The 14,178-nt window shown below is 45.8% G+C and overlaps 1 protein-coding gene across 2 annotated transcripts in view; it reads left to right on the forward strand.

The window, feature by feature from the left end:
• Nucleotides 1-14,178, forward strand: part of arhgap31 (Rho GTPase activating protein 31) — a 118,234-nt gene that overhangs the window by 84,908 nt on the left and 19,148 nt on the right. For both annotated transcript variants that reach the window (XM_055644449.1, XM_055644450.1), the window contains exons 6-8: nucleotides 5,541-5,686; nucleotides 7,136-7,334; nucleotides 10,794-10,918. In XM_055644449.1, the coding sequence (XP_055500424.1) occupies nucleotides 5,541-5,686; nucleotides 7,136-7,334; nucleotides 10,794-10,918 (470 nt within the window). The remainder of the gene's footprint in view (nucleotides 1-5,540; nucleotides 5,687-7,135; nucleotides 7,335-10,793; nucleotides 10,919-14,178) is intronic.

Below are 14,178 nucleotides of genomic sequence, written 5' to 3' on the forward strand. Positions count from 1 at the left end.
TTATTACGTGGTTCAGTGTCAACAGATGTAAAAGAAAAGTGGCATTTTGAATCAATCACCGTGCCAGTAGGTTAAGCCAAAGAGTTTGTGACTTAACTAGTTGCTGTTTGGTGTTTAGTAGTACTGATTGCAGGACATTGTCTGCCCTGTCGATTTCCCACCATATGGTCCCATCACTTTGTAGAAGGCCCTGTTACTGGAGTAACTCAGCGGGACAGGCAGCATCTCTGTATAGAAGGAATATGTGGCCGATTGGGAAAGGGGGAGATGCAGCGAGACCTGGGTGTCATGGTACACCAGTCATTGAAGGTAGGCATGCAGGTGCAACAGGCAGTAAAGAAAGCGAATGGTATGTTGGCTTTCATAGCAAAAGGATTTGAGTATAGGAGCAGGGAGGTTCTACTGCAGTTGTACAGGGTCTTGGTGAGACCACACCTGGAGTATTGCGTACAGTTTTGGTCTCCAAATCTGAGGAAGGACATTATTGCCATAGAGGGAATGCAGAGATGGTTCAACAAACTGATTCCTGGGATGTCAGGACTGTCTTATGAAGAAAGACTGGATAGACTTGGTTTATACTCTCTAGAATTTATGAGATTGAGAGGGGATCTTATAGGAACTTACAAAATTCTTGAGGGGTTGGGACAGGCTAGATGCAGGAAGATTGTTCCCGATGTTGGGGAAGTCCCACAAGGGGTCCTCAGCTTCCTTTAAAACCGAGATGAGAAGAACTTTTTTCAAGAGAGTGGTGAATCTCTGGAACTCTCTCCACAGAGGGTAGTTGAGGCCAGTTCATTGGCTATATTTAAGAGGGAGTTAGATGTGGCCCTTGTGGCTACGGGGATCAGGGGGTATGAGAAGGCAGGTACGGGATACTGAGTTAGATGATCAGCCATGATCATATGGAGTGGCGGTGCAGGCTCGAAGTGACGAATGGCCTACTCCTGCACCTAATTTCTATGAATAGGTGACGTTTCAGGTCGAGACCCTTCTTCAGACTTCAGACTAATACACTTGATCCCAGCTGCCTATATCTGACCCATGCCTCCTTCATTGTTGCTCAATTTCTCTCATCATCCAGGCTTCCTTACTCCCAGTTGCCTTGGCCCTCACTCTAACAGGAACATGCGTGCCCTGAACTCCAGTCATCCACACTTTTCAAAGCATCCCACTTTCCAGACGCTTCTTTCCCTGCCAACAGTCTACTCCAATCAACTTGAGCAAGTTTCTGTCCAATACCATCAAAGTTGGCCTTGTCTCAAGTTACAATTTTAACTCCCGTCATTATCGTTAACTATCGTAAAGCTAATAGAACTCTGGTCGCTGGTCACAAAAGACTCTGCCACTGACACTTCAGTCACTTGCCCTTCCCAATTTCCTAAAGGGCCTGTCCCACTGCGGCGACTTAATCCGCGAGCTTAGAAGAGTTTGCCGTCGACTCATACTCGCAGCATGGCCGACTCTTAGGAGGTCTTAGGAGGTCTTTGTAACTCTCCTTCATGCTCAAGAGTAGTCTCCGCGTACTCGAGGCCTCAGCTAGTTGCGGCGTATTTTTCAACATGTTGAAAAATGCCCGCTGGTAAAAAAAGGTCGCCATGGAAAAAATCTATACTTTTTTTATTCGTAGATTTAGTCGAAGTAGGTCGTAGTAGGTCAGCATGTTATTCGTAGGTAATCGAGGGTAGTCGAAGGTAATCAAAGGTAGTCGTAGATAGTCTTCAACATAGTCGAAGGGAGGTTGAAGGGAAGTCGAAAGAAATCGAAGGAGGTCGTCTTCACTCTCCACTATCGGTGTCCAATTTTCCCGAAGCTAGTCGAAGCTGGTCTTCAGCATAGTCGAAGGAGGTCGAAGGAGGTCTTCAACATGACACTTTTTTCAAACTCTCCTAAACTCTTCTAAACTCGCCAATTACGTCACCGCAGTGGGACAGCCCCTTAAGAGTAGATCAAGCTTTGTTGTCTCCCTTGTAGGGCCCTCTACATAATGCCCAAGGAAATGTTCCTGAACACATTTGGTAAACTACAAACCATGTAAGCCCTTGCCACTATTGTACCTGCTCTGGTGTTTAGGAAGACCAGCCCTGCCTGCAAAATCCTAGCTGAGGCCGACTAGTAACAGCCTTCCCTTATTTTCTGCTTTCATATGGAGCTAGAGGAGGTGTAAACAGCAACAGCAATATTATTTCCAATAAAGCAGAGATTCGGATCTGAAATTGTTGGATTCAAACGTTGAGTCTGCAGCTCTGAAAATGAGTTGTTCCTCAAGTTTACATTGGTACCATGTTGGGTCAAAAGGCAGCGACTTCAGAGTGGGAGTCGGGCAAAAAAGTAATTTGGTGAGTAACCGGAAGCTCAGGCTCACACCAGTGGTCTGAATGGAAATGTGCTTTGTAGTGTTCACCCAAAATACATTTGTTCTCCCCATTATCGAGAATCAAATTACCGACATTAATTCCTTGTGCTGGTTTGCTCCCACTCACTGTTGAATATAAATAGTCTGAAATTCTGAACTGGAAAAGCCATCGCACACTTACAAAGAGCATTGTTGTATAACGTTGAAATTTACCATTCATTAGTCCAAAGCAAACATGAAAAAGAAACAATTTCCAGCAGCCAAGCTCCCTTCAGAAGTGTTTCACTGGCTTAAAAATCCAAACCTGTCCATGGGGACTAATTCAAGTTCTTGTTGATTCTACATTTTAGAGTAAACGGTTAGGCCAGTGCTTTGACAATGTTTATAAACAGGAACAACTAACGTGTGGTCTGAAAATACACAAACTCAAATCCTCGCTGTCCCGGGACCCCACTCAGGCAGCGAGGGTCAGTAGCAAAACCTTGCATGTGGCTCGTCAAACACCACATGGGAAAATTTGATCCACACTCAATGAGCAGCCACAGCTGTGGTGAACAGAGAACCCACCCATCCAGGGGCCCAAGTGCTATTCTGCCCTGCTGACTGCATTGTATTGTATCACGCCACCTTCTTTAATCTTCATTGTTAATGCTAGAGGCTTCAACCAGGAACTTGCACACAGGGTGGTGGGTGTATGGAATGAGCTGCCAGAGGAGGTAGTTGAAGCGGGTACTATAACAGCACTTACATAGGCAGATACATGGATAGGAAAACTTTAGGAGTATTTGGGACTAGCTTAGATGAAGCATCTTGGTCGCCAAGGACAAGTTGGGCCGCAGGGCCTGTTCCCGTGCTGTTTCACTTTTGACTGCTCTTCCTAGACACCAGAGGAAGTGGTTGAGGTGGATACAATAACATTTAAAAAATATTTGCTTAGGTACATGGACAGGAAAGATTCAGAGGATTTGGGTCAAACATGGGAGAAATGGAACGGCCTTAAATGGGCAACTCAATTGGCATTGACGAGTTGGGTCGAATGGCCTTTTTCTATGCTGTGTGAATGTATAACTTCTATGACATGACTTCTGTTTTGCACAAACTCTTGCACCTTCAGGTGTGTCTCTGCTGGGCCTCTATTTAAGAAGGGATGCAAGGAAAATCCCATGAACTATAGACCAGTGAACCTTGTATCTGTGGTAGGCAAGTTACTGGTGAATATTCTGAGGGATAAGATATATCTGCAGTTGGATAAACAGGATAGTCAGCCTGGTTTTGAATGTGGGAGATCATGTCTCACAAATTTGATTTAGTTTTTTAAAGAAATAACTGTAAAGGTTTATGAGGACAGAGCCATATGCATTACCTATATGGACCTGCCAGGCATTTGATAAGGTTCCACATGGTAGACTGCTCTGGAAGGTTGGATTGCATGGGATCCAGGGAGAGCTAGCCAACTGGATGGAGAATTGACTTCATGAAGGAAGCAGAGGGTGACGGTGGAAGGTTGTTTTTCGGACTAGAGGCCTAGGACTAGTGGTGTGCGTCAGGGATCCGTGCTGGGGCCTTTGCTGTTTGTAGCTTTGCTTGAGAATATTCAAGGCATGATTAGCAAGGTTGCAGTTGACACTAAAGTGGGTGGCATCGTAGATAATGAAGTTAATGAAATCAGCAATCCTTACGGTACCGCTGCATCACATGATTCCAAAAAGTCGATGAAAGGAGACCAACTCCTTAAGAATTGGTCATATTTATCTATTAGTCGGAGTCTTATTTCTTCAAGGCGTGCTATGTCCATCATATTCCTAATCCACATTTTAACAGTTGGTATGGTTGTATTTTCCCAAAATTTAAGTATCAATTTCTTTCCAGGTGTCTTTATTTAAATTGGTATCTTCTCCTATTATTCCAAATATAATCCATTCCATTTGGGTTCTATTCTTGACTTGAAAAGCTTTGTAAATATATCAAATATACCTCCAAAATTTAAACTTTGTACATCCTACAAATGAGTGTGTTATATTAGCGTTTTGAAACAGGGCATCTGGGGAGGGATAAAATTTATTCAACCTCGTTTTTGAATAATAATTTGAAATCTATGTAGCATAGGGATTAAATTATGGAGTAATAGCAGTTATGTGTATTCATCAAATACTTTTTCCCATCTATCCTTTCGAGATCTTTTGAAAATCTTCCCTTAGTGCTTCTGTTGAGGGTGATTCTCTATTTAATATATTATTATAAAAGTATGATATTAATTTTTGTGAATCAGCCTTAATATTCAGCTTCTTCTAAAGGGTCTAAAAATATAGTTTGAAATCTATGTGGTCACATACCTGATAGATTATCTTTCAATTTATATTTAAATTTAATTGTTGAAATGATAACAGTTTGCCCAATTCATACATATCCCCTACTTTCCTAATCCCCAGTCTATCCCGTCGTAGATAATGAAAATGGTTATCGAAAATTGCAGCAAGTGGGCTGAAATGTTTATGTTAATACAGCAGAGGTGTTGTAAGTCTAACATGGGCATTATAAAGTGAGGTAGGGCTCTGGGGGACATAGGGATTGGAGTGCAGGTACATATTGAAAGTGTTCTCAGGTAGGTAGGGTTTCAAGAAGGCCACATTGACCTTCATCATCAAAGTTGTGAGAACAGAAGTTGGAATGTTATGTTGCGATTGTACAAGACATTTGTGAGGCCACATTTGGAATATTGTGTTCAGTTTTGGCCACCCGGCTATGGGAGAAATGGTGTTCAGCTGGAAAGGGTGTAGAGAAGATTTACGAGGATGTTGCCAGGAAGTGCAAATAGAGCATGAATTGTTATGGCTAATATTGCCTGAAACCACACATCAAACATCTGTGTGCAAAAAGTCTCCTACTGCACCCTGCAACTTAAAAGCCATTGGAAAAGGCAGGGAAAGAATAATAACACCTATATCCACACACCTGCGCATGTAAACTGCAGCAGGATATATCAGAGCATGGCCCAGATACACTATCAATCAAACTAATAATTAAAAGTAATCTTCTCTGGAAGTGTGAGAATCAGATCAGAAATGCAATTCCAAAACAGATTCAAATGAAGAAAAGTCAGAGCAGATTTTTACTGGATTTATGTTCTTTCCAAAATGCATTAGAAACACCAACTCTTTAATCTGACCAATGGTGCATTTATTCACAGGTCAAAAGAAATAGAAAGCTCTGGATATAACAACGATGCTGCGTTTCTGGAGGTGCGAGTTCAGTCCATTGTTATTGAGTTCATCCTGAATCACGTCAATCAGCTGTTCAACAGTAACGCCACGCAGATCAAGCAAGTCGTTGAAGGTAGGACTGAAGCGGCAACAGTGAGGACTGTAGTCTACACGCAGTCTCCGGCCCCGAACCCGGTCCCAGCTGCACCGTGTCTCAATGTGCCGTGTGTTGCGATACTGGGCCTTTCAGCCCAACCCCATGCGGAACAAGTGTGTAGGAAGGAACTGTAGATGCTGGTTTAAACTGACGATAGATACAAAATGCTGGAGTAACTCAGCATTTCCTGCGTGTATTTATGAAATACAGTGATTTATGTAATATTGCAAAATATTCTAACTGGTTACAGGTGCCTTTGCGTAGGTAGGGTAAACCTGCTACTTACCATGACTCATCAACCTTTAGGAATATGGGTGAGGGAGGGAGGGAATGGGGGGTTTGGAGTTGGGAGTGGAGGGTAGTGTGGGTGTGGGAGTGGGCAGTTTTAGTGGGAAACACAGAATGCATAGGTTCTGTCATGTTTGAAGCATGAAGCAGAGAGGAATATGGTGAAGAGTCCGAGGATGAGGAGGGAGATCAGAGGTCGGTGAGGAATAGTGTGCAGAGAATGGAGAATGTGGGCCGAGCTACCGTTAGCTGTGGAGGGAGTGGACTGCTTGGAGAAGGGTTAGGTTTAGAGAATACGGTGGGGTGAGTCTTCACAAGGGCACTCAGTGAGATTGAAGGCTGCTTCGGGTGAGGTGGGGCAGTGGCGTAAACCTGCTGGAAAAGATTCCATGCAACACATTCAGGACCTGGTCAGGAAAATGCTCTCAGTGGCACTAAAGTAGATCTCGCCTGCCTCGCCTATTCTGCATGAGCGGATCTGCCAGATGCAGGTCGCGCATTTGCGAGGAGGTTTGGTCTTCTATAGTCCAACTGGGCATTATATCGCTCTGCATGACTGGATGTCTCCAGGTATAAGTGTGGCACAGACAGATGGAAAGCATAGCTCTCTTTGAGAACCATGCAACAAGTACCCGACCACATATAGATCAGGCTTCTGTTTCAATTCCTTTGCACCCTCATGAGTCTTCACTGGTGTGCGGAATAATTCTTCGGTCTCTACGGGTGGCACGGTGGCACAGCGGCAGAGTTGCTGCCTTACAGCTCTTGCAGCGCCGGAAACCCGGGTTCGATCCCGACTACAGGCGCTGTCTGTACGGAGTTTGTATGTTCTCCCCATGGCTTTTCTCCAAAATCTTCGGTTTCCTCCCTCACTCCAAAGACGTACAGGTATGTAGGTAAATTGGCTTGGTAAAATGTAAAAATTGTAAAAATTGTCCTTAGTGTGTGTAGGATAGTGTTAATATACGGGGATCGCTGGTTGGCACGGACCCAGTGGGCCGAAGGGCCTGTTTCTGTGCTGTATCTCTAAGCTAAACTACAGTTGCACTGGGTCCAGCTGAAGTGCAGGAATAGACAATAAGTAAAGTAGCATCTTGGTAACAATCAGCACACTGTTTGAAATAATTTACCCCACAGCACACAATCCTGTTGCTAAATGCAAGTCACTTCCGATTGTATCACCGTCCATGAAGCTTTTATCCCTGGAGGAGGCTCAGGCCAGGACCTTGAAACCAGACCATCCTGCGCGACTGGAGAAAATACACAGTGCTCCAATGAACACTGGCCCTGCTGCCGGGACTATTTATCACACCGTCATCGATCTGCCAGACCCCAGGTAAATATGCTTGTCAAATCCTAGTACTTTCATGTAGCATTCCAAATTCATAGCTGAAATATTACAGCAGTTTCCAGCTTTACGGGCAGCACAATGGTGGTAGTGCTGCTGCCTCACAGCACCGGAGAACCAGGTTCGATCCTGACTTTGGGTGCTCTCTGTATGGAGTTTGCACGTTCTCCCTGTAACCACATGGGTTTCTATCAGGTGTTCCGGATTCCTCCCACATCCAAAAGACGTGCGGGTTTGAAAGTTAATTCCCCTCTGCAAATTGCCCCTAGTGTGCAGGAAGTGGATGCAAAAGTGAGGTAACATAGAACTAGTGTGAACGGGCGATCAATGGTCAGCATGAACGCAGGGGGCCAAAGATCCTGTTTCCATGCTGTATCTCTAAAACTAAAAACTAATATTAAAAACATCTGTTGGGCAGCCAATCTCAATCTAGATCATGGATAAAATTAATGTTTTTCAGGTAAGTTTCAGTTACATTGATTTCCATTTATAATCTATTTACATCAGTTACTCCAGAAACCCCTCCTCCCCCCCATGCCTTCCTCCCTCTCCCCCCCCCCCCACCCCCCTCCCCCTCCCCACCCCTTCTGCCCCTCCTTCTCACCACCCCCCTCTCCCCCACCCCTTTTCCCCCCTCCCTCTCCCCACCCCTCCCCATCCCTCTCACCCCCCCCTCCCCCACCCTTCTCCCCCTCCCTCCCCTCCCCCCCCCCCCTTCCCCCCCCCCCTCCCCCCTCCCCCCCCCCACCCCTCCCCCCCTCCCCCCCCCTCCCCCCCCGCCCCCCCCCCCCCCCCCCCTCCCCCCCCCCCCCCCCCCCCCTCCCCCCCCCCCCCCAACCCCCCCCCCCCCCTCCCCCCCCCCTCCCCCCTTCCCCCCCCCCCCCCCCCCCCCCCCCCCCCCCCCCCTTCCCCCCTCCCTCCCCCCCCCCCCCCCCTCCCCCCCCTCCCCCCCCCCCTCCCCCTCCACACCCCTTCCCCCCTCCTTCTCACCCCCCCCCTCTCTCCCCCTCCACCCCCCTCCCTCCCCATCCCACCCCAGCTCCCCCTCCCTCCCACCCCTCTCCCCCCCCCCCCCCCCCCTTCTCCCCATCTCTCCCCTCCCCATCCCCTACCCTTCTCCCCCTCTATTAGATTTGGTGAGGGTGAATCTTAGAGGTAAGGATCAATGCAGATAAAGACACAATGATGATACGTGGAATAAAGAGGTTGAAGGCCAGGATTAATAGATCCAGGAAGGAGTTTGGAGTTTGCGGAGATAGTGAGGTGGAGGGGCCAAGGAGGATTACCGAAAGGGAATCAAACAGCAGGAAGCCAACTAGTTTCTGGGTTTGCATTCCACCAGGTTAGCAAAGGGCTAAACCGTACCCCCTTCACATGGATGCATGTCAGAGAGCTAAAATCTTCTGCCACTAATTCTTGCTCGGGTAGCATCTGTGAACCTTTTAAGCGAATTAGGCAGATGGAAAGAGGAATAGAGAATGATATGAGAGGGGCAGCAGACTCTGGATGATTCATGGTGAAATGCACACAGCCCATTGTACAACATTACACTCAATGAGTTCATGTAGCAGTCAACATTTAATTGTGTTGCCTAGTTACACTGGCAGTCGACCTGACTCCTTTCATCACCTGGAACCAGAAAAATAATTTTAAAAATCCGCATGTTCGTGCACGTCAAGAGGTAAAAATAGAAGCAATTGTTGTTTGACAACACTTGACGTACAAACAGCCGAGTTGCAATTAAAGTGAGTGCTTGGTGTAGTTGATTGACAGATCCACATCCAGCAACTCCCCAGTGAGAGTCGCTCCCTGTTTTATACCGACGCACATAGCAAAGACTCTCGTTTAATCGTGCACCCACCTTGCTTCCCACAACCACAACAACACTGCCCTCCCCACCAGCACCCTCCTCAACCCACAGCTAATCAGAGTGGACTGATTTCAGCGTAGCTCCCTGGAGAAGATTTGCAATTAGCCTCTGCACCCCTGGGGCAAGGAGGGGGGAAAAATAATTAAACACTGCTCCCATTTCTAACAACACACTTGCTTTTGGTGAGTCAGAGGATTAGCTGTGTTACAACAATATTGACGTCAGCAGGACCGATGATGTAGAGTCATACTTAGTCACTATTGAGTTGAGTTGAGTTGAGTTCTTTTGAGTTGAGTTGGTAAAAATGAAGCTGACATAGGGAAATGATGTGAAACCTATCTTCCAAGTGGGTAGCGAACTGGGCTCATACTGGAAACTAAACTGGGGAGTTGGGCTGAAGTGTTGCTGCCATTGTGGCAATACTGTACTTTGATAATAGCATCAATGGTGGGTTGTGTCTACTGGAAATAGTCCTGAAGAATGATGGAATTAGCGTCATCATGGAGAATAGGCTTCAGGATCAATTGTTCCAGGAAATGGTGCTGGAATTGAGTGTAGACAAAAGTGCTGGAGAAACTCAGTGGGTGCAGCAACATCTATGGAGCAAAGGAAATAGGCAACGTTTTGGGCTGAAACCCTTCTTCAGACACAGGCACTGGGATTGCGTGCCTGGGTCGGGATGGTGTAGGGAAAGGGAATCATTGTCAGTACAATGATTCCCAGGAATCGTGGTTTTGGGAATTGTTCTTGAGGAATGGCCCCGGTGGCTGAATGTACCACAAAACCTGTGTGTGGACTCGTAGTGTTTGGAGGTGGGACTCGGGAGCGGTAGGTCTCAGGAATGCTGTGGTCCTGAGATGTGCTTTGGATAGTTGTGGGAATTGGGGCTGAGGGATGGGGGGAAACTGTTGATAGTCTGGAGAATAGTCCTTGACGAGGGGACGGTGAATTTGTCTGGGGAGTGATGTTAATATGCGTCTCGGAGGAATGCTGTTGGGTAGAGAGATGGGTTTGATAGGCTGGAGAGTGGTTTGTGAGGACTGTCGCTATGTGTGCACAGTGGGACTGGGTGGGTGGTTGATAAGTTATAACCGACAGAGAAGAATCATCCCTGTGAGATGGGACTGCTCTAGTTCACCACAACATCCACCCCAACCCTCTCCTGCCAGATGCCTTTTGCCCTTGAAATGAAATATTCGCATGTGTTTGGTTTGTTCAGGTACCGTGGATTTCAGGGGTGAGTTGAAATGATGCAATTTGGCACAGAGGTTAAACCTATATGTTTAGGAAGGAACTGCAGATGCTGGTATAAACCGAAGATAGACACGAAAAAACTGGAGTAACTCTGCGGGACAGGCAGCATCTCTGGAGAGAAGGAATGAATGGGTGACGTTTTGGGTCGAGACCCTTCTTCAGACAGGTTCAGAAGAAGGGTCTCGACCCCAAAAGTCACCCATTCCTTCTCTCCAGAGATGCTGCCTGCCCCACTGAGTGACTCCAGCTGTTTGTGTCTATCTTCAGCCTGAACATGTTCCAGTGTTTGTAGTTAAAGCGTGTGGATGTTGCCTCTTTTCTAGGAGAAAGCTCTCTGCAAAGGCTAAGAAGTGGAAATCCATATTCAACCTGGGGCGATTGGGAAACGATTCCAAGGGTAAACTAAGCAGGAATGGCAGCGTGTTTGTGAGAGCACCACCGTTTGCAGGTAAGGAGTATACTGACACCTGGTGGCAATGTATTTTAGTTTAGTTTAGTTTAGAGATACAGTGCGGAAACAGGCCCTTTGGGTATCCACGCACATAAACAGGTCCTATACTAGGGACAAATTTTACTTTTATACCAAGCCAATTAACCGACAAACCTGTATGTCTTTGGAGTGTGGGAAGAAACCAAAGTTCTCAGAGAAAAACCCACCCAGGTCACGGAGAGAACGTACAGTCAAGCACCCATAGTCAGGATCTAACCCGGGCCTCTGGCGCTGTAAGGCAGCAACTCTGCTGCTGTGCCGCCCTGCAAATCCTTTTCTCAAACATCTTTTGGGGGAATAAAAGATAATTATTGGGTGGCCTCAGAGCATCGAGGTGGTGGGTTAGTCACACTTTATACACCTTGCAGCCTCACATTTATTCCTTCCCACCATTTCACTGGAAGTGCAGAGAGAGCACGTTTTACAGAAGGAAACAGTTCTGTTCTGTCGACCCACAGAACAAATAAGGGTGGACATTTTATACTTGCGGATACGTGACGGGTAAAAGATCAGTGGTATTTTATTCAGTGTGGGGAATATATTTAGCACAGGGAGAAAAGAACGAAATTGGTGTGCACAGTAAACTCAGTGCTATTGCTGGCCACAGCGTAGTGCAGCCACTATTGTCTCAGCTGACCAGTCTATATCTGTCCCTATTCTCAATTCCATTCTTTTTCAGTGAGACAAGCATAACTTGCAGCAGATCTGATATCCAATTACAATAGCTTTACACCAAAGTCACTATGGACCCTAGTTGTTTTTAAATCAAAGCTATGAAAAATATAAACAAATCACTGCCAAGTATCAGTCTTTCGGAGGTTGCGATTTTAGAATGTCCGGGTTAAACTGGCCACAGTGAATATCTGGTTACTACCCTTGAGAAGTGTTATGCTGACATTGGCACGTCGGCACAGGGAATAACAACAAGATCATTCCTAAGGCTAAAGATGATAGAGGGAGGGAAGGAAGAAGGGAGGAAGGGAATGAGGGAGGGAGGGATAATTTTTGGCATTTGGCCTGGTGATCGGGATTATATTCCTGGTGATTCTGTTATATTCCGGATTGCAGAATGAAGAACAACTTACACACTGGTTGCCTGGATCACGAGAGAGAGATTTATTACCCAGCATTCCCTGCTTATATTGAACACCAACTCATTAACATACATATGAATACATCTGCATGTTTGCTTATGACGTTTTCAAGACGTGATTTGGACAAATCGACGCTGAAAATGGTCCTCCAATCTAACTCTATTCTACTCAGCCAATACTTTCCAAAGAGGGTTGGTTTATTTCTGTAGCTGGCCACTATGATGGGCAGTGTTACTGACTGACCACTTTGCTGAACTTTACAGTTCATTTGTCCACAAGTCTCCAAAACTTCGCCCGAGTAGGTTCTCAACTTGACCTTACTCTCAAACAATGGTTTCTGTGGGAACTTTGTTTCGTACACTTGACCTTAGTCTCTCAAACAATGGTTCGAAAGTTTTTGCCTTGGCGTGGGAACTTTGTTTAAATGGTACAACCCAAGTTCATTCTTGGGTTCATCATGTGAACTCCATTCTGGAGTTGTCCTTGTTTCCCGCAGGTCCTGCAAGCTGGCCGCTGAGGCATATGGCCTTTCTTCTGGCAGTATAGCACTTGGCCATTTTGAACTGAAAAATTAGGATGAGTGATTATCACTGCAACAATAACAATTGGCTGAACTCGGCTCCCGCTATACTTTGGTTTTGGTTTGGCACCTCTTGGTTTGGCCATCGGCACTGCCTTGACTGTAAACGGCCACTGCAGTCTGTGGTGGACGAAACCCGCGAGCATTCTTTAATGCCATTTCCATTGTGGTAACAATCTTGCATGGTTTCTTGAATGTAAGATCTGGAATGTTCATGAGTTTGGACTGAATTTGTTCATCCACTAGACCACAAACAAATCTGTCGCATAGTGCGCGTCCGAGAAAGGTTCCAAAGTTACAGTTATGTTTTTCAAGGCAACAATGTACTCATTGATTGTCTCATTCTGCTTCTGGTTTCTAGTGCCGAATTTATAGCTTTCTGCAATTTCCAGAGGCTTTGGGTTGAAGTGCTCGTCCAATCTCTTCATAATGTAATTGAATGGATCGTCTTTTGCCTTTATGGGCGCAAGGAGATTCACGAGTGTACCGAACACTTTAGGACCGATCTCCGTGAGCAGAATCGATTTCATGCGCTCGCAAACGGCCTTATTTGTTTCAGTCATTACCTCTCCTTCACCACTAACGCCATTATGTTATTTGCCGTGAAAAACATGTTCGCTTTCTCCATATAGGAGCTGAACGGCTCTCTACGCTTGTCGAAAGTGCCAAGGATTCCGATGTAGCCCGTGGACGCTGCCATCGTGTTGTTCTCTTTTTTTTTCTTAAAGTCCATTCAAAATCCCCGTTTTCCTGTCTGTTCTGGTGTATCAATTCACCTAAAACATAGCTGTACAAAGGTTATACCAGCTTGAGGAACTCAACAAAAAAAAACTCAGTCTAAAACCCAAACAATCCTAAGGACTCCATCTTGCCACGTAGACACAACATAGAGATAGCCTGACAAACTCTCGACGATTTGTACAGCTGCTGTTTTAAACTACAGTCCCATGCATAGAAGGATCTGCCACCTATCGTGTCCAGCTCGCAAACAACTGCGACACACACAGCTTCGTATTTGCTGTTTAAAATGTTAAACAATACTGCAGGTTGCAAAACAGTCCTGCACTGTATTTAAAGGATGAGTTCACAAACTCTATCCCGTCCTCGTCGCCAATTTTGTTATATTCCGGACGACAGAATGAAGAACAAGACTTAAACACAGGTTGCCTGGATCATGAGAGGGAGATTTATTACACAGCATTCCCTGCTTATATTGAACACCAACTCATTAATATACACATGAATATGTATGAATACATTACACTTTCCTTGTCTTTATTTTTTCATTGTTTAAATTAGATATTTGAGTAGCTAGTCATTCACAGGATGGGGATTAATTAATTCATCACGGTGTAACTGTCATGTTACTTTATCATAGCTGTAAGACAAGTCAGTCTTCAGTACAGATCCATATTTCCGAACTGCTGCCTGGTATTGGGTTAACAGGGGTGGAGTTGACTTGCTGGACTAATAATCCAGTCATCCAGTCAGTGCCTCGGCTGGATGAGATATGAGTGCAAATCCTCAAACTGCGGAGCATCTTG

The sequence above is a fragment of the Leucoraja erinacea genome, chromosome 13 (assembly GCF_028641065.1).
Source record: "Leucoraja erinacea ecotype New England chromosome 13, Leri_hhj_1, whole genome shotgun sequence".
NCBI classification, from domain to species: domain Eukaryota; kingdom Metazoa; phylum Chordata; class Chondrichthyes; order Rajiformes; family Rajidae; genus Leucoraja; species Leucoraja erinaceus.